At 48.1% G+C, this 23,974-nt stretch overlaps 2 protein-coding genes and 1 pseudogene across 7 annotated transcripts in view; 2 read left to right on the top strand and 1 right to left on the bottom strand.

Annotated features, from left to right (window-relative positions):
- SPINT1 (serine peptidase inhibitor, Kunitz type 1) overlaps positions 1-1,863 on the bottom strand; it is a 10,760-nt gene extending 8,897 nt beyond the window's left edge. For all 3 annotated transcript variants that reach the window (XM_033851481.2, XM_033851482.2, XM_073800754.1), the window contains exon 1: positions 1,404-1,863. In XM_033851481.2, the coding sequence (XP_033707372.1) occupies positions 1,404-1,863 (460 nt within the window). The remainder of the gene's footprint in view (positions 1-1,403) is intronic.
- Positions 1,858-23,792, top strand: PPP1R14D (protein phosphatase 1 regulatory inhibitor subunit 14D). 4 transcript variants are annotated; one of them, XM_033851487.2, is made up of 7 exons: positions 1,858-1,999; positions 2,116-2,252; positions 13,025-13,111; positions 15,216-15,450; positions 22,943-23,026; positions 23,230-23,262; positions 23,457-23,792. In XM_033851487.2, the coding sequence occupies exons 2-7, from the start codon at positions 2,194-2,196 to the stop codon at positions 23,520-23,522; spliced, it is 564 nt and encodes a 187-aa protein (XP_033707378.1). In that variant the 5' UTR covers positions 1,858-1,999; positions 2,116-2,193; the 3' UTR covers positions 23,523-23,792. The 4 variants fall into 4 exon arrangements, with proteins under 4 accessions (XP_033707378.1, XP_073656856.1, XP_019790867.2 ...); XM_073800755.1 differs by lacking the exons at positions 1,858-1,999; positions 2,116-2,252 and adding an exon at positions 2,819-3,108; XM_019935308.3 differs by lacking the exons at positions 1,858-1,999; positions 2,116-2,252 and adding an exon at positions 10,424-10,601.
- Positions 7,671-9,891, top strand: LOC101338033 (large ribosomal subunit protein uL11-like; annotated as a pseudogene).
- Positions 23,793-23,974: the final 182 nt, after the last annotated feature.

Genomic DNA, 23,974 nt, shown 5'->3' with positions numbered 1-23,974 from the left:
AGTGTATATATGTCCATGCCTCTGTCCCACTTTGTCACAGCTTACCCTTCCCCCTCCCCATATCCTCAAGTCCGTTCTCTAGTAGGTCTGTGTCTTTATTCCTGTCTTACCCCTAGGTTCTTCATGACATTTTTTTTCTCTTAAATTCCATATATATGTGTTAGCATACGGTATTTGTCTTTCTCTTTCTGACATACTTCACTCTGTATGACAGACTGTAGGTCTATCCACCTCATTACAAATAGCTCAATTTCGTTTCTTTTTATGGCTGAGTAATATTCCATTGTATATATGTGCCACATCTTCTTTATCCATTTAACATGGGAGTCAGTTTCCTAATCTAAAAGTGGGATGACTACTAATAACACCCTTTTCAGAGGTGGTTGTCATGATGCCTAAGTGAGAGGCTGAGTGGCATAGCGATCAGCAAACTGTAGAGAGCTAACAGAGGTTATCAGAGTGACCCATCCCTGCCCTGGAGCCCCACCTGGCCAGAACAGCAGGTGGAGAGAATGGGGACTGAAGGTCTCTGGAGGGGCCCTGATCCTAGCTAACTGCTCAGTCCCAGGAGGAAAGAGAAGGAGCCTTGGGCCCGACTTTGCCCTTATTCTGGAAGTAAACAAGGTGAGCAGACAGCTTGGTTACCAGATCCTGAGCAGGGAGAGCCCTGCCTGTCTTTTACACACACACACACACACACACACACACACTTGCCTGGACAGCGGACATCCCTTCCCTACCAGATATACATACCAGTGGGCTGACTCACCCAGCAACCCTCCTCACCCCCACCCCAGAGGCTCTAGGCCACTGCGCCCTCAATACCGCCCCCTCCCCAGTTGGGTCACCCCCAGACTGGGCTTGTTCTTTAGACTCTGGGGGCCTGACAGTTTCCCCCAGACCACCAAAAAATCAGCTCGTGGGGGGAGGAGTACAGAGAGATGCTATAACCAATCCCAAGCCCAGCAGTGGAGAAGGAACCTATCCTTCACCAGGTTCATTTGACAGGGCACCAAGGTGCCTAGGACAGTGCTCCGCCAAGGCGCCAGGGGTATCTTCTATCTATCTAGTCACCAGGTGGCCTCCAGACAGCTAACTCCCTGACTTGGCCTATTGGGGCCAGAAGTGAGAATCCGGAGAAGCTGCGTCCTCTCTCCTGTACACACATCCCAGAGCACCAACCCACTCAACACCCTCAATTCAGGAGCCAGTCTGTGCTCTAGGGTGTCAGCCCTCCCCACTCCTGTAGGCTGTCCCTTATTTACTGTTTGTACCGCCTACTTCTAAGGAGGAGTTGGGGTCGAATGGGACTCTCCTCCTAACTGCGTTCTGATGCCTCGCGCAGGACTCCATAACCAGTCCCTTCTCTGAGTTTCCCCGAATCCTGGCACCCTCGTCCTTACCTACGAAGCCCTGGGTCCGCAGCTCGAGGTAGGAGCGGTAAACCTCCCGCGTGAGGTAGTTGATGAAGCCCTTCCTGGGCGCGAACTTGCACACGAAGTTCTGCTCGTAGAGGCAGTTGATGAGGAAGCAGGAAGCGATGGCGTCCTCCCCGCCGTCGGGCTGCAACTCCACCAGCGCCAGATTGCAGTCGTTGGAGCTGCAGCAGGCGTGCACGCAGTCCCGGCCGCGGCGCACGGTGAGGGAGCGCAGGAAGGTGGCGCCGTTTCTCACCGAGGCGTCGGTGTCGAGTACGAAGGCAGGCACCCCGGGGGTAAAGCGGTCCAGGCAGTTGTCGGCCGTGAGCAGACTGGGGGGCACGGGCGGCGGCCCGGCCTCGGTGCCCAGGAGGCCGAGCGAGCAAAGGAGCCACACGGCGACCGCTGGGATGCGGGCCTGGGAGAGGCGGGCCCCGGCCATCATCCCCCCAGGGACCGTCGCCCTCCTCCCCACGGCGGTCACCTTCACAGTGCGGGCCCCTGACCTCCGAGGGTGATAGCGACCTGAGAGAGGGGAGGGGACGGAGGAGGAGACACCGGATCAGCCGGGAGACTTCAAGGTAGGTGGGTGGGCCGGGAGGAAGTTAAGGGGAGGACCGGGAAGCACCGAGCACCCCGGGAGTGGAGAGGGGCACGCGGGCCCGGTCCTCCCACGCACACTCCGGTGACCCGACAGCCCGACGGACGGCCAGACGGACGTCTAAGGAACTCACGTACCCGGACACACGCACGAGCAGAGAACAAAGGGCCAAACATGCTCAGAACCCGCTTCACCTCCTCGCTCGCTCACCTCGGCCCTGGTTACCTGCTCAGGTGAGTGGGGTGGGGCCGGGCCAGCCGATGTTCCGGCCCCGGCTTCCTGCGCGGCTCGGGCCGCAGCTTCCGCCCCAGTGCCCGGTGCGCTGGCGATCGGCCACCTCCTCCCCCTAGTTTCTGGTGAAACTGAGTCAGCGCAGCAGGGGCGGGGCGGACATTAACCCCAGCGCCGCCGGCTCCGCCCACGCCCGGTGCGCCTGTCCAGCCCCAGCTTCCGGACCGCCTATCCGCATCCCCGGGATCCCCGACCCTTCTCCCTCAGCCTGGTGCCCAAAGGGGCTCAGAGGCCGGGGCGCCCTGCCCCGGGCCGCTGGATCCACCGAGTCCAGCCTCACGTGGTTCCCCGCACCCCAGAAGTACACCCGTATTCCCTGAGGCCCGGACAGGTCAGGAGAACGCTTCAGCGAAGTCAGGCACCCGAGGGTGGGTCGGGCGCTCTGGGGCGGCTACCTCCGGCCTCCCTTTCCGGTCCGGGCCGGCATTCCCAGACCCAGGCCTGAGGCGCTTGGGAAGGGGCTGGCGGAGAAGAAATGGGGGAAAGCCCTATGCAAAAGATCTCGCTGTCGTCGTCAGCCCTCGGGAAATCATTTCCATCTGTGGCAGGAAGAGATCCCAGAAACTGCGTGGCTGCACCTTTGGTAACTGGAATCCAGGATGCCTGCTCCATCGTCACCACCTTTGCCAGCTCCGAAAGCCCTCCTTTCTCTGTCAGAGTGAGAAACAGGAGATTTCCAGTGTCCAGGCTTCCCCGCTTGATCTGCAGTGGTTCCTTTTGGTTTGAGGCCCTTCCTCAACGTGTACTAACGTTTACATTCGGGTCACTGTCGGAGCTGAGTCCCTGTTAGCCTCCTTGGTGAGTTGATCCCTTCTCTGCAGAATCCCTTTCCTCTCTCACCAGGTGGGATGATCCTGGTCAGGAGCTGGCTGCTTTCTTCCAGTGAAATAACATCCTTGGAAGCTAGAAATTCCAGCTTTCCAAAGTAGCTGAGTTAATGACCTTCACAGAGCCATGTACTCCTTGAAGCCAGGCTCATTGCATTTCCTGAGAGAAGAACTCCTCCTAAAGTCTATTCTTTAATTTTTTTATTTTTGGCTGTGTTGGGTCTTCGTTGCTGCACGTGGGCTTTCTCTAGTTGCGGCAAGCAGGGACTACTCTTCCTTGCGTTGCGCGGGCTTCTCATTGTGGTGGCCTCTCCTGTTGCGGAGCATGGGCTCTAGGTGCGCGGGCTTCAGTAGTTGTGGCTCGCAGGCTCAGTAGTTGTGGCTCGCGGGCTTAGTTGCTCCGTGGCATGTGGGATCTTCCCGGACCAGGGCTCAAACCCGTGTCCCCTGCATTGGCAGGCGGATTCTTAACCACTGCACCACCAGGGAAGCCCCTAAAGTCCATTCTTTACAGAGCAAGATTGGTCCTATTAATGCTTTCCCCCCAAAGAGATTCCACACCTTCTCACGATGACTTAACAAACCCCAGCCCAATGGGAACGGTCTTCCTACTTTCTTATCTAGAGCAGCTTTACCTACTAGGTCCTGTAGCCAACCCTTCAATCATTTTCCTGGCTAAACTGCAACATTCCCTAGCTGCCCACATTATGAGTGTTGGGGGTGGGAATCTGAGGTCTGTCTCCCCTTCTCTGGATTTTCTGGGTTTTTCCACTGCCCCAGGCACAGTGGGGAACATTAGAGCAATGATGGTACACCAGGAATGAAGCATACGATTGTGCAGTTACTGGAAAGAAAGGATTTTGTTGAGATTTCATTCCTACCTCCTTCAATACCTTATGCATACAAGAATCCTAACACAGGAGACTGTTACCTTATGGTAATATTACTACAGATTAATCATTACTTCCATTACACCATTACACATTACTTCCATTCCATCATATACACCATTACAAAAACCTACATCCGTCAAGCCCTGACAATGCCCAAACCCTATGTATTTCCCACGCATTGCCCCATATACTCAAAACAAACCAAGAAAATAGGTACTAATTTTATTCCCCTTTTACAGATGAGCAAACAGGCTCAGACAGGTGAATGAACTTGTCAGGTCACGTGGCATTTAGGTGGCAGAGCAGGGATTGGAGTCCAGGAAGGCCACGTCTGTTGCTTCAGCACCTAAACACTGCTTTACTGCACTTACAATCTGACTTCAGCTGGAAATTCCACCCTCACCTCAGATTCAACTTGCCTGAAACACAAACTTTCAAGTGATGATCAGCCCCCATTTGAGATGCTTGCTGTGTGCCAGACACTCGACATCTGTGATCTCTGATTCCCACAACAGCTCTGAGAATAGTTTCTGCTTTGCAGAGAGGCTCACTAAACTCCATCAAGGTCACGCAGTGAAGAGTGGGAGGCAAGACAGTGTAGGGGTTCAGCTTGTGGGCCTCAGACTCAAGACTACTGGGTTTAACTCTTTCATCTATCACTATCAGTTGTAGACTTTGGCAACTTATTTAGCCCCTCTGTGCCTTAGCCTCCTTGTATGTGAAGTGGGGCTTCACAGGGTTAGTATGAGGGTTAAATGAGTTAATAGATACATTTGACACCTGAAAAAAGTGACAGAGGCAGAATTTTATCTCAAGTCTCTCTGACATCAAAAACTACACTTTTCTCACAACCTTATGCTGCTTCTTACGTCCAGAAGACAAAACCTACACACGAGGGGAAAAAAGACTAAGATAGTCCACCAAAGTGGTGAAAGTGATGGCATTTGAATGATGGGAATTCGAAGTGACATTTTCTTCTTCCTAGCTTAAAAATTATTTCCGACGCTTCCCTGGTGGCGCAGTGTTTGAGAGTCCGCCTGCCGATGCAGGGGACACGGGTTCGTGCCCCGGTCTGGGAAGATCCCACATGCCGCGGAGCGGCTAGGCCCGTAAGCCATGGCCGCTGAGCCTGCGCGTCCGGAGCCTGTGCTCCGCAACGGGAGAGGCCACAACAGTGAGAGGCCCGCGTACCGCACAAAAAATAAATAAATAAAATAAAATTATTTCCGAGGTTTCCTTTAGTGAGCATGGAATGCTTCCATGGTGAAGAGAAAACTACATCATCATAACCTCCACATTGATCATATTTAGCCCCAAAATGCTTCTGTCTCCATATTCTCTCCTGATCTCACTGTCCCAGTCACTTTGGAGTCATCTGTGGGCCCTGCCTTTTCTTTTTTTTAAAAAAAATTATTTATTTATTTTTGGCTGCGTTGGGTCTTCATTGGTGCGCGCGGGCCTTCTCTAGTTGTGGAGAGTGTGGGCTACTCTTCGTTGTGGTGCGCATGCTTATTGTGGTGGCTTCTCTTGTTGCGGAGCACGGGCTGTAGGCTCACGGACTTCAGTAGTTGTGGCATGTGGGCTCAGTAGTCGTGGCAGACGGGCTTAGGTGCTCTGTGGCATGTGGGATCGTCCCAGACCAGGGCTCGAACCCATGTCTCCTGCATTGGCAGGCAGATTCTTAACCACTGTACCACCAGGGAAGCCCCAGGGAAGAGCCAATTTTGACTCCATGTTGGATTTGTTTCTTTGAATTTAACCTTTGCTTTTCATTGTTTTTGTTATTATAATCATACATAATGGCCTGCCTTAGGGAACCCTGCCCCTGTGCCTGAATGTTAAACTAAAGTGCCTTTGTTCAGCTCACAGGGAGACAACCTGACCCTGCCCACCTGTGAATGGCTGCAAAAAAGAAATTAACACATCCCCTCCCTGATGCAGGCCACAGGGGGAGATGTTTTGCAAGATAAATGGCCTTTTTACTTTACTTCCTCACCTCCTCCCCTTCTCTGTTCTATAAAAGAAACAGGCATCCAGACCCAGATGCGATGGTTTTTTGGGGACCCTAGTCTGCCTGTTTTCCAAATAAAGTCGTATTCCTTGCCTCAACAGCTTGTCTCCTGATTTATTGGCCTGTTGTTTGGCGAGCAGAGTGAGCTTGGACTCGGTAACACTCCAGCCCTGCCTTCATCTGTCCTTCACCTGTTCAGATCCTCAGTGACCCCCAAGACCCTCTTTAGCAGTGTGTACAGAACCAGCTGTCCTCTGGATGGATTCATAAAGTTTGGTTTGTGGAGAGGTAGAGAGCGTCAGAGGTACTGGGGACCTTAGTTAAAGCCCTTCACCTTACGTATAGGAAGCTGAGGTCCAGAGATTTGTCCTTGATTTGTTCAGAGACACAGAGATAGTATGTGGCAGAGGCCACCTCCAGACTTCAGGTTTCTTGAATGCCAATCTTAGGTCCTTTCTGTGATTCTGACCTGACTTCCTGCAAAGCATTTCCAGATGATATTGTTTTCTAATTGTACCTTGCAGGCCCAAGGAGAGCTGTCTGGGTAAGTTATCTCTTTTGTTAGACCACTGGCTCACTCCCTGTCTATGAACTTGGGAAAGAGAAAGCCAGGGTTTATGCTACAGGTTTCCTTCATATTTGCCGTACCACCAGTACCAACCACTGACCTTAGGAGTGGGTGTTTTGGTGAGAACATTCAGTCCTTAACACCACTACTAGAAAAGAAACACTGAGTGCCTTGTCTTGGATGGTGGTCTGGTGGTTTCTGTAAGGAGATATAATGGATTGTCTACAAAGATGGCTATCAAAGATGGTAGACAGAACCTCACCTTCCCTGTAAGTGCATGCTGCTCCTCCCACCAAGAGGTGACATCTATCTTTCCCCTCCCTTTGAATCCATAATTTGCTTTGACCAGTAGGACGGAGCAGAAGTGGTGCCACATGACTTTCAGGCCTCAGTCTTGTGGCTTACATTTTCCCCTCTTAGAACCAGTTGTGATGTAAAGAAGTTTGACTACCCTGAGGAAGAGAGAGGCCACCGGAAGAGAGCAAGACCCTGGAGGATGAGAGACTGTGAAGGGAGAGAGAGGGATCTGGCTATATCTCACAGTCACCTCAGCTGACTAGCTTCGTGAAGCTATCCTGCATCCTTAGCCCCAGTCGACTCGTCCCAACAGAGATTAGCTACACCTGTGAAGCCCTGCTCACGTTGCAGAATTGTGAGCAAATGTGTTTGTTTTAAGCCTTTAAATTTTGGTGTGATTTCATAAGCAGTTAGGTTAGCGGGTCCCTGGAGAAAGAGAATCAGGAATGGCATTCTTGACATATGAGAAGCCATTTGGGGGGAAGTCCCTGGCAGTGCAGTGGTTAGGATTCCAGGCTTTCACTGCCAGGGACCTCAGTTCGATCCCTGGTCGGGGAACTAAGATCCCACAAGCCGTGCTACGAGGATAAATTTTTAAAAAAAGAGAGAAGCCATTTTGTGATCTAAGCCTGGCCGCAATGCTTGCCCTCAAACAGGTCTCAGTAACAAGGATCTCGAGGGAACAAAGGAATGTCAGAACAGAGAAGGCAGTCAAACAATAGTGCAGTGATAAAGAAGAGTCCTAGTTCCTCCTCAAGGGATATATTCAATACATGATTATACGTCTCTGAGTTCAGCAGGAACTAAGGCCCCCACCCAGGTGGAGGACGGAATGATGATGTTGACCCTCCTGACTTCAATCCACCAAGACTTGGACTCTGTCAACCTTTGCCATAATTCTATGCTGAATGCTCCTCTGCTCAAGCCTCTTCATGAATATGCATGTACCCTTAGCTCAGAACTTCCAGTTTTGCTGTTCGGTGAGAGACTGCTTTGGGAAAGATCCCTGGTGTTCTCCTTACTTGCTGCAAGTAATAATGAATCCTTCCTTTTCCCAGTCTCTGGCTGGATCGTATCTGTTGGCTCAACACCCACCAAGAGGCCAACCCAGTTTTTGGGTAACTGTTTTGCGGCAATAATAACTGAAACAGAAGGATAATATATTTACAGAACAAATTTTAGTTTTAATTATCTAATGATTATAAATAAATACATTTTATAAATTTTAGTTGTAATGATCTAAATAAAAGCCTTCTAATTCCCTTGATAATGCAGAGTCAAGGATTTTTTTTTTTTTAATTTATTTTTGGCTGCGTTGGGCCTTCATTGCTGCGTGCTATGCGTGGGCTTTCTCTAGTTGTGGGGAGCAGGGGCCACTCTTAGTTCCGGTGCGCGGGCTTCTCATTGCAGTGGCTTCTCTTGTTGCAGAGCACAGGCTCTAGGCACGTGGGCTTCAGTAGTTGTAGCAGGTGAGCTCAGTAGTTGTGCCTTGTGGGCTCTAGAGCGCAGGCTCAGTAGTTGTGGCACACGGGCTTTGTTGCTCCGTGGCACGTGGGACCTTCCTGGACCAGGGCTCGAACTCGTGTCCCCTGCATTGGCAGGCAGATTCCCAACCACTGTGCCACCAGGGAATCCCAAGGATTTTTGATAAGGAATTTTGGGGAAAGTAATGACCCTTGAAATACTTTTCCAGGCGAGGCTGCTGTCACCTGTTCAATTTTTATGTAAAGGAGACAAGGACCCTCAGATACTGCTGCAGCCCTAAAAGGGGAATTTTTTTGTTTGTTTTTGGCCACTCCTTGAGGCTTGTGGGATCTTAGTTCCCCGACCAGGGATCAAACCCAGGCTCTTGGTAGTGAAAGCACAGAGTCCTAACCACTGAACTGCCAGGGAATTCCCTCAAAAGGGAATTCTTGAAGAATTTTGCTAATGTCCAAAATGTTCATGGGACTTCCCTGGTGGTCCAGCGGTTAAGACTACTTGCTCCCAAGGCAGGGGGCCCGGGTTCGATCCCTGGTCGTGGAACTAAAATCCCACTACCGCAACTAAGCCCATGCACCACAACTAGAGAAGCCCGAGTGCTGCAACTAGAGAAGCCCATGTGCTGCAATGAAGACCCAGAGCAGCAAATAAATAAATAAATTTTTAGAAAGTGAAATAGCTGCTTGGGAAATTTTTTTATAAAATGCTCACAATATTTCAGCGTGTTTGATAGCCTCTAAATGGTCACTAATGGTCCACACCTGCTGGTATTCATGCTGTTTTGTGTGTAATCTCCTTCCCTTCAGCATGGCTGGACCTAGTGATTGGCTTCTGATGAATAGAATACAGCAAAAGTCATGGGATGTCACGTCCTAGATTAGGTTACAAAAAGACTGTGACTTGCTTTTGGCTTTCAGATCAGAGGAGGCCAAGGTACAACTTTCTTCAGTCGTCCCGAATCCGGGTTCATCCGACACCAGCTGCCTCCACTATGCCGCCTAAGTTCGACCCCAATGAGATCAAAGTCATGTACCTGAGGTGCACCGGTGGGGCAGTCGGTGCCATGTCTGCCCTGGCCCCCAAGATCGGCCCCCTGGATCTGTCTCCAAAAAAAGTTGGTGATGACATCGCCAAGGCAACTGGTGATTGGAAGGGTCTGAGGATTACAGTGAAGCTGACCATTCAGAACCGACAGGCCCAGTTTGAGGTGGTACCTTCTGCCTCTGCCCTGATGATCAAAGCCCTCAAGGAATCACCAAGAGAAAAGAAGAAGCAGAAAAACATTAAGTACAGTGGAAACATGACTTTTGATGAAATTGTCAACATTGCCCGACAGATGCGGCATCAATCTTTAGCTAGAGAACTCTCTGGAACCATTAAAGAGATCCTGGGGGCCACCCAGTCTGTGGGCTGCAGTGTTGATGGCCGCCACCCTCACAACATCATAGATGACATCACAGTGGCGTGGTGGAATGCCCAGCTAGTTAAGCACTGCAAAGAAAAATAATAAAGGGTTATTTGACAACCAAAAAAAAAAAAAGACTGTGACTTCCATCTTGCCTACCCCCCCGCCGCCCCGCCCCTCAGTGCCCTGGCTCTTGTGGAAACCAGCTGCCATGTGGTGAGTAGCCCTCTAGAGAGCTCCACATGGCAGGGAACAGATGTCTGGCCAACAGCCCTGGCCCGCACCTGGCTTGCACCCTTCTGAGAATCCCTGAGCCAGAAGAGCCAGCTAAGCCACCAACTAAAACAGTGATATAATAAATGCCTACTGTTTTAAGCTGATCAATTTGGGGATAATTTGTTATGCAGCAATATAAAACTAAGATATTCGTTAACTAAAAAAATTAGGATATCAAACTATAAACAGTTTATTTGGTACAACCTTTCAGGGAGCTAATATGGCCATAACATCAAATTCCCCTACAAGTTCACACTTCCTTTGTCCTTGTAGTTCTGCCTCTAGAAAATCTGCTAAAGTGTGGGAGGGGGGAGTGGGGGTGGGAAGCATGCGTTGCTAAAAAAAGGAATAGTTACAAGGATGTTCAGAGCAGCAATATTTATAATGGCAAAAAAATTGGTAGCAATCTATATATCTAGTAGCAGGGGATTGAGTAACTAGATCATGGAATTGCCTCTAACAGAACAGGTTGGAAAACATTAGTGAGTCTTGAAAGCAAAGTGACTTGCCGTCAGCACTTGAAAAAATAAAGGTAAGTTTTGCTTCATAAGACATTTTCATTTCGTGTTTGTATGCGTGTGTGTCATGAGGTTAAATGAATTTCTTACTCTGAGTCATGGTCTAAATTTTGAGAAACTCTGCAGTGTTGAAAAAAGATGTGTATAAAATTACTTAATGACACAAAAAGTATTCAAAATATAAGTTACAAAATAGCACACATATGTTACAAAATGATCCAATTTCGTGAAAATCCAAAATAAGTAGATCTATATAAAAAGTGGAAAATACACCAAACATATCGTTTATACTTCTTATATCTATATTTTAGAATTTTCTACAATGAACATGTCTTTTTAAAAACTTTTTTTATTGAAGTATTGATAGTTTTTTTTTTTAACATTTTATTTATTTGGTTGGTTGGGCCGGGTCTTAGTTGTGGCAAGGGAGCTCCTTAGTTGCGGTTTGCCAGCTTCTTAGTTATGGCATGCAAACTCTTAATTGCGGCATGCACGTGTGAGCTATTTCCCTGACCAGGAATTGAACCTGGGCCTCCTTCACTGGGAGCGTGGAGCCTTAACCAATGTGCCACCAGGGAAGTCCTGATAGGTTTTTTTTTTTTTTAATATTTATTTGGGGCTTCCCTGGTCGCACAGTGGTTGAGAATCCGCCTGCCAATGCAGGGGACATGGGTTCGAGCCCTGGTCTGGGAAGATCCCACATGCCGCAGAGCAACTAAGCCAGTGAGCCACAACTACTGAGCCTGCACTCTAGAGCTCGCGAGCCACAACTACTGAAGCCCGCATGCTGCAACTACTGAAGCCCGTGCTCTTAGAGCCTGTGCTCCACAACAAGAGAAGCCACCGCAATGAGAAGCCTGTGCACCACAATGAGAAGCCTGTGCACCCCTGCTCACTGCAACTAGAGAAAGCCCACATGTAGCAACAAAGACCCAAAGCAGCCAAAAACAAATAAAATTGTTTTAAAAATCATTAAAAAAAAAAGAGAGAGAATAGAAACTTGCCAGAATGCTAGCAGTGGTTTTGTGTGGCAGGATTATGGGAATTTTTAAATGTTTTAGAAAATTTAGAAATGTTTCTAAAATGAACATGCTTTTCTTTTATTATAAAAATTTTTAAGGACTTACCTGGTGGTCCAGTCGTTAAGACTTCTGCTGCAGGGGGCACGGGTTTGATACCTGGTGGGGGAACTAAGATCTCACATGCTGCGTGACGTGGCTGAAAAATTAAAAAACAAAAATCCTGTCTAGTTCTGATGGAATCTGCCTGCTGCTTATTTTATCCCACCACTGGACCCAGGCCAGGCCAGGAGAGCAGGACAGACACCCTTGCCTCTGCCCAGGCCTGCACCCTCCTTATTTCCCCACCCTGATATGACCCTGTGGTCCTGGTGGTTTTTCTTCACATCTTATCTTGAAACTTGAGTTCACTTATCTTGGGCAAACTTACTGATGAATAGTGACACTCCGCAGGTCAGTGCTGAGATGGAAGAATGTAAATAAGGAGGGTTACACTATAAATAATGGGCATAACTCATTTGTGTACCATCAAGATTCACTGGGGCCATGTTGTGTGCTCATGCAGGATCTCACCAACCCCCAGTTTACAGATGAGGAAATATGCTCAGAGAGCCCCCATGCATGAACCTGTCTGTGTTCCTGTGTAGGCATTCATGAAGTTTGCATATTCCAATCCATTGCCAAGTTCTGTTAAATATTACCACCTAAATAGCTCTCCAATGTGTCCACTTCTCACTATCACCAGCGCTACCTTCCCCCGTCAAGCCCTACAGCCATGGCCTCCCAACTGACCTCCAGGACTTCTGTGCCCTGTGATCCTCTCTGTATTCAATAGCTAAGGCGATATTTTGGAAATTTAAATCTGAACTCGTCAGTCTACCCAACCACCCTTGCTTAAGATTTTGCAGTTATTCCCAACGCTCTTAGGATAGAGACAAAACTCCTTAACATGGTTGACAGGGCCCTATGTAGATACCTCCACCCTGTCTGCCTCATGGCTCGCTTTTGCTTCCCTCGTCTCTTTGTTCCATCTCCATTGACCTTCTCTAGTCCCTTGTATTCACCCTCTTCCTCCTGTCACAGGGCCTTTGCATATGCTGTGCCTTCTGCCAATTCCACTCTTGCTGGCTCCTGTACCTAGTTAACTCCTACCATATCTCCTCTTACCTTTTCTTCAGATCATTAAATACAGTTGTAGTTTTACATTTATTTGATTAGTTGGTTAATGTTTGTTTATTTTTACACTAGACTGTAAGTTCCGTGGAAACAGAGACTGTGTCTTTTTTGGATCACCAATCCCCAGTACTGAGTATAATACTTGACCTACAAGAAGAGCTCATAAAATCTTTGTTAAATGAATGAGTTAATGAATGAACAAAACCCATAGACTCTTCTGATCTGGTTCCTTTTCTTGAAAGGGCTCCCAAACGCTTCAGAAGACAGAAACAGAAGAGGGAGGGAACAGCCATAATAATGCCTATCACAGAATATAACAGGTCATCAAGGTAAGAGCTGAGTCTACAGGCTGTATTTTAGAGGCCTCCCTACCCCCTTCTTATTGCCACCTTCTTCCAAAGAGGACCAGGAAGGAAGCCACTGCAGAGAAATTCCAGGGCCAGCCTTTGACGGACAGAGCTTCACCAGGAAGGCAGGGAGGATGAGAAGGCAAAGAAAGGAAGGGAAGGGATGTCTATTGAGAAGGGACTCTGTTTTGGATATCAGGCTGAATGTTTACATACATCATCTCATTTAATCCTCTCCAAAACCCCATTTTGCAGATGAGAAAACAGACTCAGGTTGTGAAACTTGAGGGTTATTAAACCAATGCAGGGCAAAGCTGGGTTTGAACTGGGGTCTGTCAGCCTTCCTCTGAAGCCTGGGCTTTTCCAGGCTACCATCCTGGCCTCCAGCCTTCAAACATCTCCCTCACCCTGTTAACTTAGGGCCTAAAATTTCATCATTAAAGACTCATCTGTTGGCCTGTGTCTAACACTGTCTTTTAGGAGTCAGTGTATGAAGTTGATACTTTGGAAACAGAAACTCAGCATCGTAAAGGCAACCACTACAAGACCTAAAAAGAAATACATAAAAGAAAAAAAAATACATAAACAAAAATTAGAATGTGCAAAGGAAAGGGGATGAGAGAGCCTGAGTGAGGGAGTTAAATCTCTCATCGTTCATACTGAGGAGAGAAGAGATACTGTCTAAAATGGACAAATTTATGATATTACACAAAGGGATAATGGTGATCTCAGGAGAACTAAAAGCCGAAGCTGTTGGTTGGGTTCCCTCTAGGGAGTGGAACTGGGGGGAAGAGAGACACTTTCATTTTTCATTTGTCCTGAGCTGTTCATTAAAAAAAAAAAAAAAATTATAGTAGTATTCTGTTGTGTAACCTTTCTAAAAAGTTTTGAAATTTTTGTTACAAAAGACTAAACAAACAAAAACACCCTTCCTTTATTTATTTATTTTGTAATTTATTTATTTTTGGCTGCATTGTGTCTTCGTTGCTGTGCGCGGGCTTTCTCTAGTTGCGGTGAGCAGCAGCTACTCTTTGTTGCAGTGTGTGGACTTATTGCAGTGGCTTCTCTTGTTACGGAGCATGGGCTCTAGGCAAGCGAGCTTCAGTAGTTGTGACACACGGACTCAGTAGTTGTGGCACGTGGGCTTAGTTGCTCCGCGGCATGTGGGATCTTCCCAGACCAGGGCTCAAACCCATGTACCCTGCCTTGGCAGGCAGATTCCTAACCACTGCACCACCAAGGAAGTCCAAAAACACCCTTCCTTTAGAATGCAAGTAGGCCTAGAAGTAATAGTCCTTGACACCTGGGTAAATGTTAGGTCTGCAGGGTTCCTCTGCATCAGGAAGGACGTGAGTCGGGGGGAGGGTCATGTGATGATAAACATGGCTTCCTAAGCAGTTGCCCCTGGGGAATGGGCTTGGGAGACAAGCTCGCCTTTGCAAACACAGGGCCAGGGTAGTGCCTCTTCCCTCACATTCCTAAAGGCAGCTCATACTCAGACACAAGAGGATACTGACCCCATTAGGGCCAGAGATAACCACCCCTCTAATTATCCCTGAGGCGACTCTGCCATCAGCAGCACAACTCTCTGAGCAGGAGCCCTTGCCAGCCAGGGACCCCACTGCAGCAGGATCCATGTGACCGCAGCTTCTGGGGGCCCAGGTGGATCTAGGCCAGGAAAGTGGGACGCTGAGGGCTCTCAGGTGAGTATGACTCAGGTCAGAGCCCCGCACGCCTCAGGACCCAAGGGCCTCTTCCTCCTCTGGAGGCATGGCATCCTCTTGACCTTTGCTTGGTATATCACTCCGTCCCTGCAGCTGCAGAAAGGGAGCCCGGGGCACGGCTCAGGAGTGCCACTCACCAGCAGCCAGGAGCCAAAAGACTGGCATTCCCAGCACTAGACAAAGGCCTATTGATCTTTGACCCCCACCACTCCAGGAGCCTTGGCCCTCCCTCCTGCCTGCCTTCCTTTCTTCCCTGCTGGCCTCGCCCTCTGTTCTGTCTCCTCGTTCCCTGGCTCTCTTGCTCTGACTGGCAGTTTTTCCCAGCTCCTTGACCAAACCAATACTTCCATGCTGTCTTCAAGCCCTGCCTCCTGCACATCTCCCAACCCGAACAAGGAGAATCCAAGAAAGAAGGTCCAGTGGGCTTCTGGGAGGAGGAGGACGTCATCCACAGACTCAAAGTCCCAGTCCGACCCCTCCAAAGCGTCCAGGTCCCGGAAACTCAGCCGGCTGACGGTGAAGTATGACCGGGGGCAGCTCCAGAGCTGGCTGGAGATGGAGCAGTGGGTGGATGCCCAGGTTCAGGATCTCTTCCAGGTGAGTAAGACACCACGGGCCGGGGGACCGGGAGAGAGCCTGCTCTGAGGCCTCAGGAGGAGCTGGAGGGCAGATGAGAGATGCTCCCATGGAGACAAAGTTTTTCCCCACAGGTGAATCACGGGTTTGCAGTCCTGAAATCTGCCTCCCTCTGGTCTGGGCTCTGCCTCTCACTCTCTACATAATCTGGAGCAGGTCTTTTAACATCCCTGAGACTTAGTTTCCTAATCTATAAAACGGGGCTATCAATGCCTGTCGTATACCTTTCGTAGGACTTTTTGAGGCTCAGATGAGATAGTAGAGGAGTTATTTTTCTTTATTTTATGTCTTTATTTACTTTCAACCTCAACACACATACACGACTAGAGCAACATTGTTCATTCCTGTAGCTGTCAGCCATGTGTAGCTATTTAACTTTAAACTGATGAAAATTAAAAGTTCAGTTCCTCAGTCACACTAGCCACATTTCAAGTGCCCCATACATCCAGGTGGCTAGTAGCTACCAAGTTGCCAGCACAGATACAGAAAATTTCCATCATCTCAGAACAGATAGTGCTGGACTAGAACGTCAAAGTTATCAATAGTGAACGCTAATACCAGCACCTGACCTAGCCTTGGCCCTGGCTCTGACTGACTCCCCTCAACCCCACCCTGGGAGAGTAGCCCTTTTTTTTTTTTTACCTAGATACCTACTAATCGGGATCCCAGTGTAGTAACAAATGCTGTTCCAACAACAAGAATAACATTTTGAGCACTTAACTCAGCAGTAGGCACAGTACCCAGCACCTGACTTGTGTTATTTCATTCAGCCCTCCCCACAAGTCCATTAGGTCGGTATGGTTTACCGTGGAGGAAATGGAGGCTTAGAAATGTTGAGTAACTAGCCCAAGGTCACACCACTAGGGAGCCCAGGGACCAGGAGCTGCAGCTGGGGCTCTGCCTGTAGCGCCTGAGCGTTTATTCAAGCTGCTAGTGGTTCTCCACACCTGAAGTACTTCAGTAATAATCCGATGCCCCAGCTGCATTTCAACTGAATTTCAATCTACTAGGGTGGGGCCCAGGCACTGGTCTTTTTCATAAGCTCCACTGCTGATTGTAGCGTGTGGCTGGCGAGAACCACGCATCAAGCCGGAGACCAGAGTCCTCCTTGTCCACATGCCATGGTCCTTGTTTCTCTCCTTCCTTACTCAGGTCCTGTCTTTTCTTTTGGGGGCAGCAAGGGCTTGTGATTCTTCCAGGTAAGGGCTGTGTCAGTGGTCCTGTGGTTGGGGGAGGGGAAGAGTGATGCATGTGGCCCAGGCTGTCTTGTGAGTCTCACTGTGTCATGTGTTGGTTTGGTCCAGGTGTTGACGGTGTCCCTGGCAGCATCCTGGGCCACTCGCAGAGGGGAGAGAGATGCCCTAGAACTGGGAACAGGAGAGGCAAACTTTCTTTGCCTATATGTACTCTCACCTTGCAGGACATCTCTGCTGCCCTTCAGTCCTGCCAGCACCCTCCCTCTCTGGATTTCAATTTCAGACTGTTGTGCCCTTACATAAAAAGTCTCATATCTCAGACACCTCAGGGCAAAGATCAAGGCAGGGGAAAAGCTGTAAAATAATGAACTCATAACATTGGAAAACAGGACATATGGGAGGACCGCTCCCAGGCAATGATTGTAATAAAATAACCTGGTCTACAGTTGTCATGACAATTGTCCAAAGGTGCCAGGTGGCAGTTCCTCTTCTAATCTCTGTCCTTTTCAGCAGGAAGCAGGCAAGTGGCTGGGGAAGCCTCAGGTGGCTGGTCATCTTGGGCAGAGGTTGAGGCAACCCAGTCTCCAGGCTTACCCTGCCTCAGTTATTCCTGCATAGAGCCCCTCTCCATCCACTGGGACTCCCCACCACATGCCCACCTTGGGTAGCACCACTGGGAATGGTTCCAGGAGTGGGTTGCATCACTATTTGTTTAGTTTAGTTTAGTGGAACCCAACCTTCCTTTGTTGGAGGACCCCACCTCTTCTCACTGGGTGTGCAGCCTGCTTTAGGGTCTTGTGAAAAGCCAGATCTGTGTTCAACAAAACAAACTGACTTGGGGGCCTGGAGCTCCTGTTGTCCAGAAATGGAGTGTGGATTTGGCTTCTAAGCAGGGACTTAAACACTCATGAGTTTCTCCTATTTTAAGGAGACTCTTGTTTAACCATATGCCCCCCTTTTGTTACCATCCCCTACTTCCTGTCTCCTTTACAAGGCTCCTTAAAGGATTTGTACCAGCTCAGAGCCTTTACTTACTTTTTCCTTTCCTATCACCATTCAAACCACTGGATTATGACTTCTGTTCCCACCACTCTATTGAGACCTCTTGGCAAAGTCACCAATCACCACCTTGGGGCCAAATCTAGTGTACACATCAGCAGGGGACACTGTTGACCACCCCAGAGTTTCCTATAGCTTACGTGATACCATGCATTTTGATGCAGCCCTTTTGATGTGATGGCATTTTAAGAAACAATCTATTAAACTTACAACTTTAAAAATGTATTATCAGGAATTCCCTGGCGGTCCAGTGGTTAGGACTCGGAGCTTTCACTGCCATGGGCCCAGGGTCGATTCCTGGTCAGGGAACTAAGATCCTGCAAGCAGTGAGGCCAAAGGAAAAAAAAAACAGTATATATATATATGTGTGTGTGTGTGTATATATATATGTGTGTGTGTGTGTGTGTGTGTGTGTGTGTATATATATATATATATATATATATATATAGTCAATGAAATGTGAAACAAACATTTGTTAGCTCATCTCTGAACTTCACTCGATTACTGGTTTCTATGGCAGAGAGATCAGGAGTAAGTGGACAGAGTATGGAGTGGAGCAGAGAAAGGGGTCAAATCAGGCAGCATCTGTCAGGAAACCACCACATGTAACACAGAGTCACAATATAACCATACTTGTTCACCTCGGTCAGAGTTGTTTGATATATCTGCTCATTTTCTGAGAATTCAAAAAATACTCGAGGGAAAGAATATTTTGGATTATGATTTGAGCCCATATTCTCAATACCAGACTGCAGTGACAATCTGACTCTCAGTGATATACAAACCCTGTGTTCAATATACGTATAGTTAATGTCATAAATGATATAAAATGGTTTTGGGAGCAGGACTAATCCTTTTTTAGAGGTGGAATTCTAATCATTAGTATGTATTTTTACTATTTGGCCCCAGCATCCACCTTCTGGGATTCCAGTTACATGTATGTTAGACCACTTGATATGGTCCTACAGATCACCAAAGCTCTATGCTGTTCTTTTCTTTTCTACCAGTTTTTTTCTCTCCATGCTTCATTTTGGCTAGTTTCTTTTGCTATTTCCTCAAGTTTAAATGGTATTTTTTTTCTGTAGTGTCAAATATGCCGTGAATTCCGTTCAGTAAAATTTTTCTTTAAAATATTTTACTTTTCATCTCTAGATGCTTCACTTTGTTCTTTCTCATGTCTTCCATTTCTCTCATTACTATGTTCATGTTTTCCTCATTTGCTAATTCCATCATCTCTGTCATATCTGATCTGCTTCTATTAATTGATTTTTTCTCCTGCTTATAGGTCACATGTCCTGCTTCTTGGCGTGATTAGTGATTTTTTTATAGATTTATTTTTAATTAATTAATTTATTTATTTATTGGCTGCACTGGGTCTTCTGTTGCTTTGTGCGTGCTTTCTCTAGTTGCAGTGAGTGGGGCCTACTCTTTGTTGCGGTGTGCAGGCTTCTCATTGTGGTGGCTTCTCTTGTTGCAGAGCACAGGCTCTAGGTGTGCAGGCTTCAGTAGTTGTGGCACACGGGCTTCAGTAGTTGTGGCTTGCAGGCTGTAGAGCGCAGGCACAGTAGTTGTGACGCACGGGCCTTGTTGCTCCACGGCATGTGGGATCTTCCCGGACCAGGGATCGAACCCGTGTCCCCTGCATTGGCAGGTGGATTCTTTTTTTTTTTTTTTTTTTTTTTTTTTTTGTGGTACGCGGGCCTCTCACTGCTGTGGCCCCCACCCCGCCCCCCGTTGCGGAGCACAGGCTCCGGACGCGCAGGCCCAGCAGCCATGGCTCACGGGCGCAGCCGCTCCGCGGCATGTGGGACCCCCCCGGACCGGTGCACGAACCCGTGTCCCCTGCATCGGCAGGCGGACTCCCAACCACTGCGCCACCAGGGAAGCCCTGGCAGGTGGATTCTTAATCACTGCGCCACCAGGGAAGCCCTGTGACTAGTGATTTTTTTTTTTTTTTTTTGCCGTGCGCGGGCCTCTCACCGTTGTGGCCTCTCCCGTTGCGGAGCACAGGCTCCGGACGCGCAGGCTCAGCGGCCATGGCTCACGGGCCCAGCCGCTCCGCGGCATGTGGGATCTTCCGGGACCGGGGCACGAACCCGCATCCCCTGCATCGGCAGGCGGACTCTCAAACACTGCGCCACCAGGGAAGCCCTGACTCGTGATTTTTGATTGGATGCTGGACATTGTGAATTTTACGTTGTTGGATTTTTTTTTCTTCCTTTAGAGTGTCGGACTTTGTTCTAGGATGCAGTTTAGCTACTTGTGGTTCAGTTTGATCCTTCTGAAGCTTATTTTTAAGTTCTGTTGGGGTGAGTATAGAGTGGCCTTTAATCTAGGAAATAATTTACCCCCCAAGTAAAGCAGGGCCCTCCTGAGGTCTCTCCTGAATTCCTGTATGATCAGTGATGACTGTCCACTCTGACTGAGTGGAAATTGATTTGTGTCAGTCCTCTGTGAGGTCTGGGAAGTGTTCATCTCTGTGCCCACAGTGCCTCAGAGTACCTGGCTTTGTGAAGTTTTACCCTTTGAATGTGTATCTTGTGTTCAGCAAAGACTCAGAAGAACCCTTATGTAGATTTCTGGAGGTCTCTTTCTTCATAACTTCCTCCTCTGCAGAACTCTGGCAACTTCCAGCCACCTCAACCCCAAATTCTGGTATCTGTCATATCAATTTAGTATGACCACTGTGCTCTGCTTGGGATCTCCCTTTCATTTCGTTTCTTTCCCAGGTAGTGCTGAGTTACCTGTTATGTAAAGTCTGAAAACACTTTTCATATATTTTTGTCCGGTTTTCTAGTTACTTATGTTGAGAGAATAAATCCAGTCCCTGTTACTCCATCATCAGAAGTGTAAACATCTTGTTAACTCCTATTCAGCCTTCAGGTCTGAGATTAGAGGTCACCTCTTCCTGGAAGCCTTCCTAAACCCCAGACTTGGTTAGGTTCCCCTTACATGTGCTACCATAGTGTCTCATCAGAGTGCTTATTGCCCTGTATTATAACTGCCATTTGACTTGTCTGTATCCCTCAGGAGACTATAAGCTTTTCAAGGGCAAGAACATGTCTGTCTGTCTTTGCTGTTATGGCCCCATCACAATGCTTGGTGCATAGCATGCTCTCAATAAATATGCATTTAATGAATGAATGCTAAATCAGATGCGCTAGAAACCAAGGAAGCAAAGGGGAAAGTCTAGAGTTTAGGGTGAAAGAAGTAACTTAGAACCCTAGCACTGTTTATTTTTAAAATGGTATAGAAGGACCAAAACTGTTAACAGTGGTTACCCATTGGCAGTGGAAGGAATGAGAGGGTGAGGCATCTTTTCTCTTTTTCTTTTCTTTTTTTTAAAAAATATTTTTTAATTAATTAATTAATTTATGGCTGTGTTGGGTCTTTGTTGCTGTGTGTGGGCTTTCATTGCAGTGGCTTCTTTCTTCGCAGAGCACAGGCTCCAGGTGCACGGGCCGCAGTAGTTGTGGCTCGTGGGCTCTAGAGCGCAGGCTCAGTGGCCATGGCTCACGGGCCTAGCCGCTCCGTGGCACGTGGGATCTTCCCAGACTGGGGCACGAACCCGTATCCTCTGCATTGGCAGGCAGATTCTTAACCATTGAGCCACCAGGGAAGCCCTTTCTTTCTTTTCTAAATCAACTTTACTGAAGTCTAATGGCAGACAACAAGATTTGCCTGTTTTTGAAGTGTACATTTGAATGCACTTTGCCATATATAACCACTACCCCATCAAGATATGGAACATTTCCACCATCCAAAATGTTCTTCAAAAAGCACTTACGGGGCTTCCCTGGTGGTGCAGTGGTTGAGAGTGCTCCACAACAGGAGAGGCCACAACAGTGAGAGGCCCGCGTACCGCAAAAAAAAAAAAAAGAAAAAAAAAAGCACTTACTTGTTTTTGTTTTTTTTAAACAAAGAGGGAATTTTTTTTAAAACAAGTGTATTTTATTATTTGTTATTTATTATTATTTATTTATTTGGCCATACCGTGTGGCATGTGGGATCTTAGTTTACCAACCATGGATCAAACCTGTGCGCCCTGCAATGGAAGCATGGTGTCTTAACCACTGGACTGCCAGGAAGTCCCAGCACTTACTTTAAAAAAAAAATTAATTAATTAACTTATTTTGGCTACGTTGGGTCTTTGTTGCTGCACATGGGCTTTCGCTAGTTGTGGTGAGCGGCGGCTACTCTTTGTTGTGGTGCACGGGCTTCTCACTGCGGTGGCTTCTCTTGTTGCAGAGCACAGGCTCTAGGCACGCAGGCTTCAGTAGTTGTGACGCACGGGCTCAATAGTTGTGGATCGTGGGCTCTAGAGCACAGGCTTAGTAGTTGTGGCTCACGGGCTTAGTTGCTCCGTGGCATGTGGGATCTTCCTGGACCAGGGCTCGAACCTGTGTCCCCTGCATTGGCAGGCGGATTCTTAACCATTGCATCACCAGGGATGACCCTTATTTTGGAACATTTTATAATCTGTAACAGAAACCCTGTACCCGCTAGTGGTCACACCCCATTCCCTACCACCACCACTTCCAGCATTAGGCAACCACTAATCCACTTTGTGTCTCTATAGATTTACCTATTCTGGACATTTCATACAAATTGAATCATATAATATGAAGCCTTTTGTAACTGGCTTCTTTCACTAACATGTTTTCAAGGTTAATCCATGTTGTGGCATGAATCACTACTTTGTTCCTTCTTATTGCTGAAAAATATTGTATGGCTACATCATATTTTATTTATCCATTCACCAGTTGATGGACATTTGAATATGAATAATGCTGCTGTGAACATTCATATGGACATATGTGGATGTCTGTTTTCACTTCTCTTGGGAATAGACCTAGGAATGGAATTGTTGGGTCAGATGATAACTCTATATTTAACATTTTAAGGAACTGCCAAATTATTTTCCAAAGCATCTGTACCATTTTGCATCCCTACTAACAATGTTTATAACTATTGAAATTAAACAGATACTCTTTTTAAAGAACTCTAGACTGTTTCAGGTAGCCCATAGTAGTTATTCAGTAACTGTTGAATAAAAGGATGAATGGGGTGGTTTGAGTAAGGTGAGGAGAGGAACTGAACATGGGAAATAGAGTGGGAGATGGGTGAACCCGACAGTTAACTGTCACCCCAGCACCAGCTAGCCAGGCTCCTCTGAGCCCCGTGTGATTCCCAAACAGGATCAACCAACTCCTTCTGAGCCTGAGATCGACCTGGAGGCTCTCATGGAACTATCCACAGAGGAGCAGAAGACTCAGTTGGAGGTAGAATGGGGGGCCAGGCCCCGGGCCCAGGGGTTGGGGGATGGAAGCTGGGCTTGGACCAAGGGGAGCCCAAGAACCCAGGTTCTGCCTCCCCATCTGTGTGTGGAGAACCAATTCAGAGGGGAGAATTCCTGGGAGACTGACTGGGGACTCGTGACAAAGTGCTGTGGCTCAGGGACCCACTCTCTGCTTTCTTCCACCAGGCTATTCTCCAAAACTGCCCCCGCCCCACAGAGGTAAGGGATGCTCTGTTAGTCTGGGGGTAAGAGGAGGCCCAGCGGGACGGCAGCTAGCGAAGAGGAAAGCTTGGTCCTGGGTCCTTCTCCCCTTCCCTGACTCTGAAGCGATGGGGTCAGGTGGAGACTAGGGAGAGCAGTGTGGTGGGTGGGTGTGACCCCATGCCTTGATCTCACCCGTGTTTCTTTCTCAGCCTTTTATCTCTGAGCTGCTCAGTCAACTCAAGAAATTTCGGAGACTCAGTCGGCCTCAGAAATAAGCCTTGTGAGACTACCTCCATCAGCTTCAGCACTGCCAGGTCTGCCCTGAACCCCTGGATCCTGGGCTGAGAGGGAAACAGCTCCTTGGGACACAGACAAGGAACATGGAGAGTGAGGAGGGACATTTGGACACCCCTGTCTATGTGCAGTCACAGCTAATTCCTGTCAGCTGGGCTTTCTGGGAGCCAGTCATGGCTATGGCCCAGTGCTTTCCTCGGCAGCCAAGTGAATAAAACCTTGAGGAGCCCCAGCTGAATGGAGTGTGGAGCATATCTGTGCTGAGGGATGGAGGAGGGAGGGACTGAAGTGTTATACCATAAGGCCAGCATCCTGAGTCACTAGGCTGCCTCCACATACCTCACCCATCTGTCCATCTATCCATCCACCCACCCAGGGCTTGAGAATTCAAAGATAAAGGTCACAGTTCTGCGTCAGAGAAATTACCATCAAG

This window comes from Tursiops truncatus, chromosome 2 (assembly GCF_011762595.2).
Source record: "Tursiops truncatus isolate mTurTru1 chromosome 2, mTurTru1.mat.Y, whole genome shotgun sequence".
NCBI lineage: Eukaryota > Metazoa > Chordata > Mammalia > Artiodactyla > Delphinidae > Tursiops > Tursiops truncatus.
The sequence above is the reverse complement of the archived record's forward strand: the minus strand, read 5'-3'. Positions and strand labels throughout refer to the sequence as shown.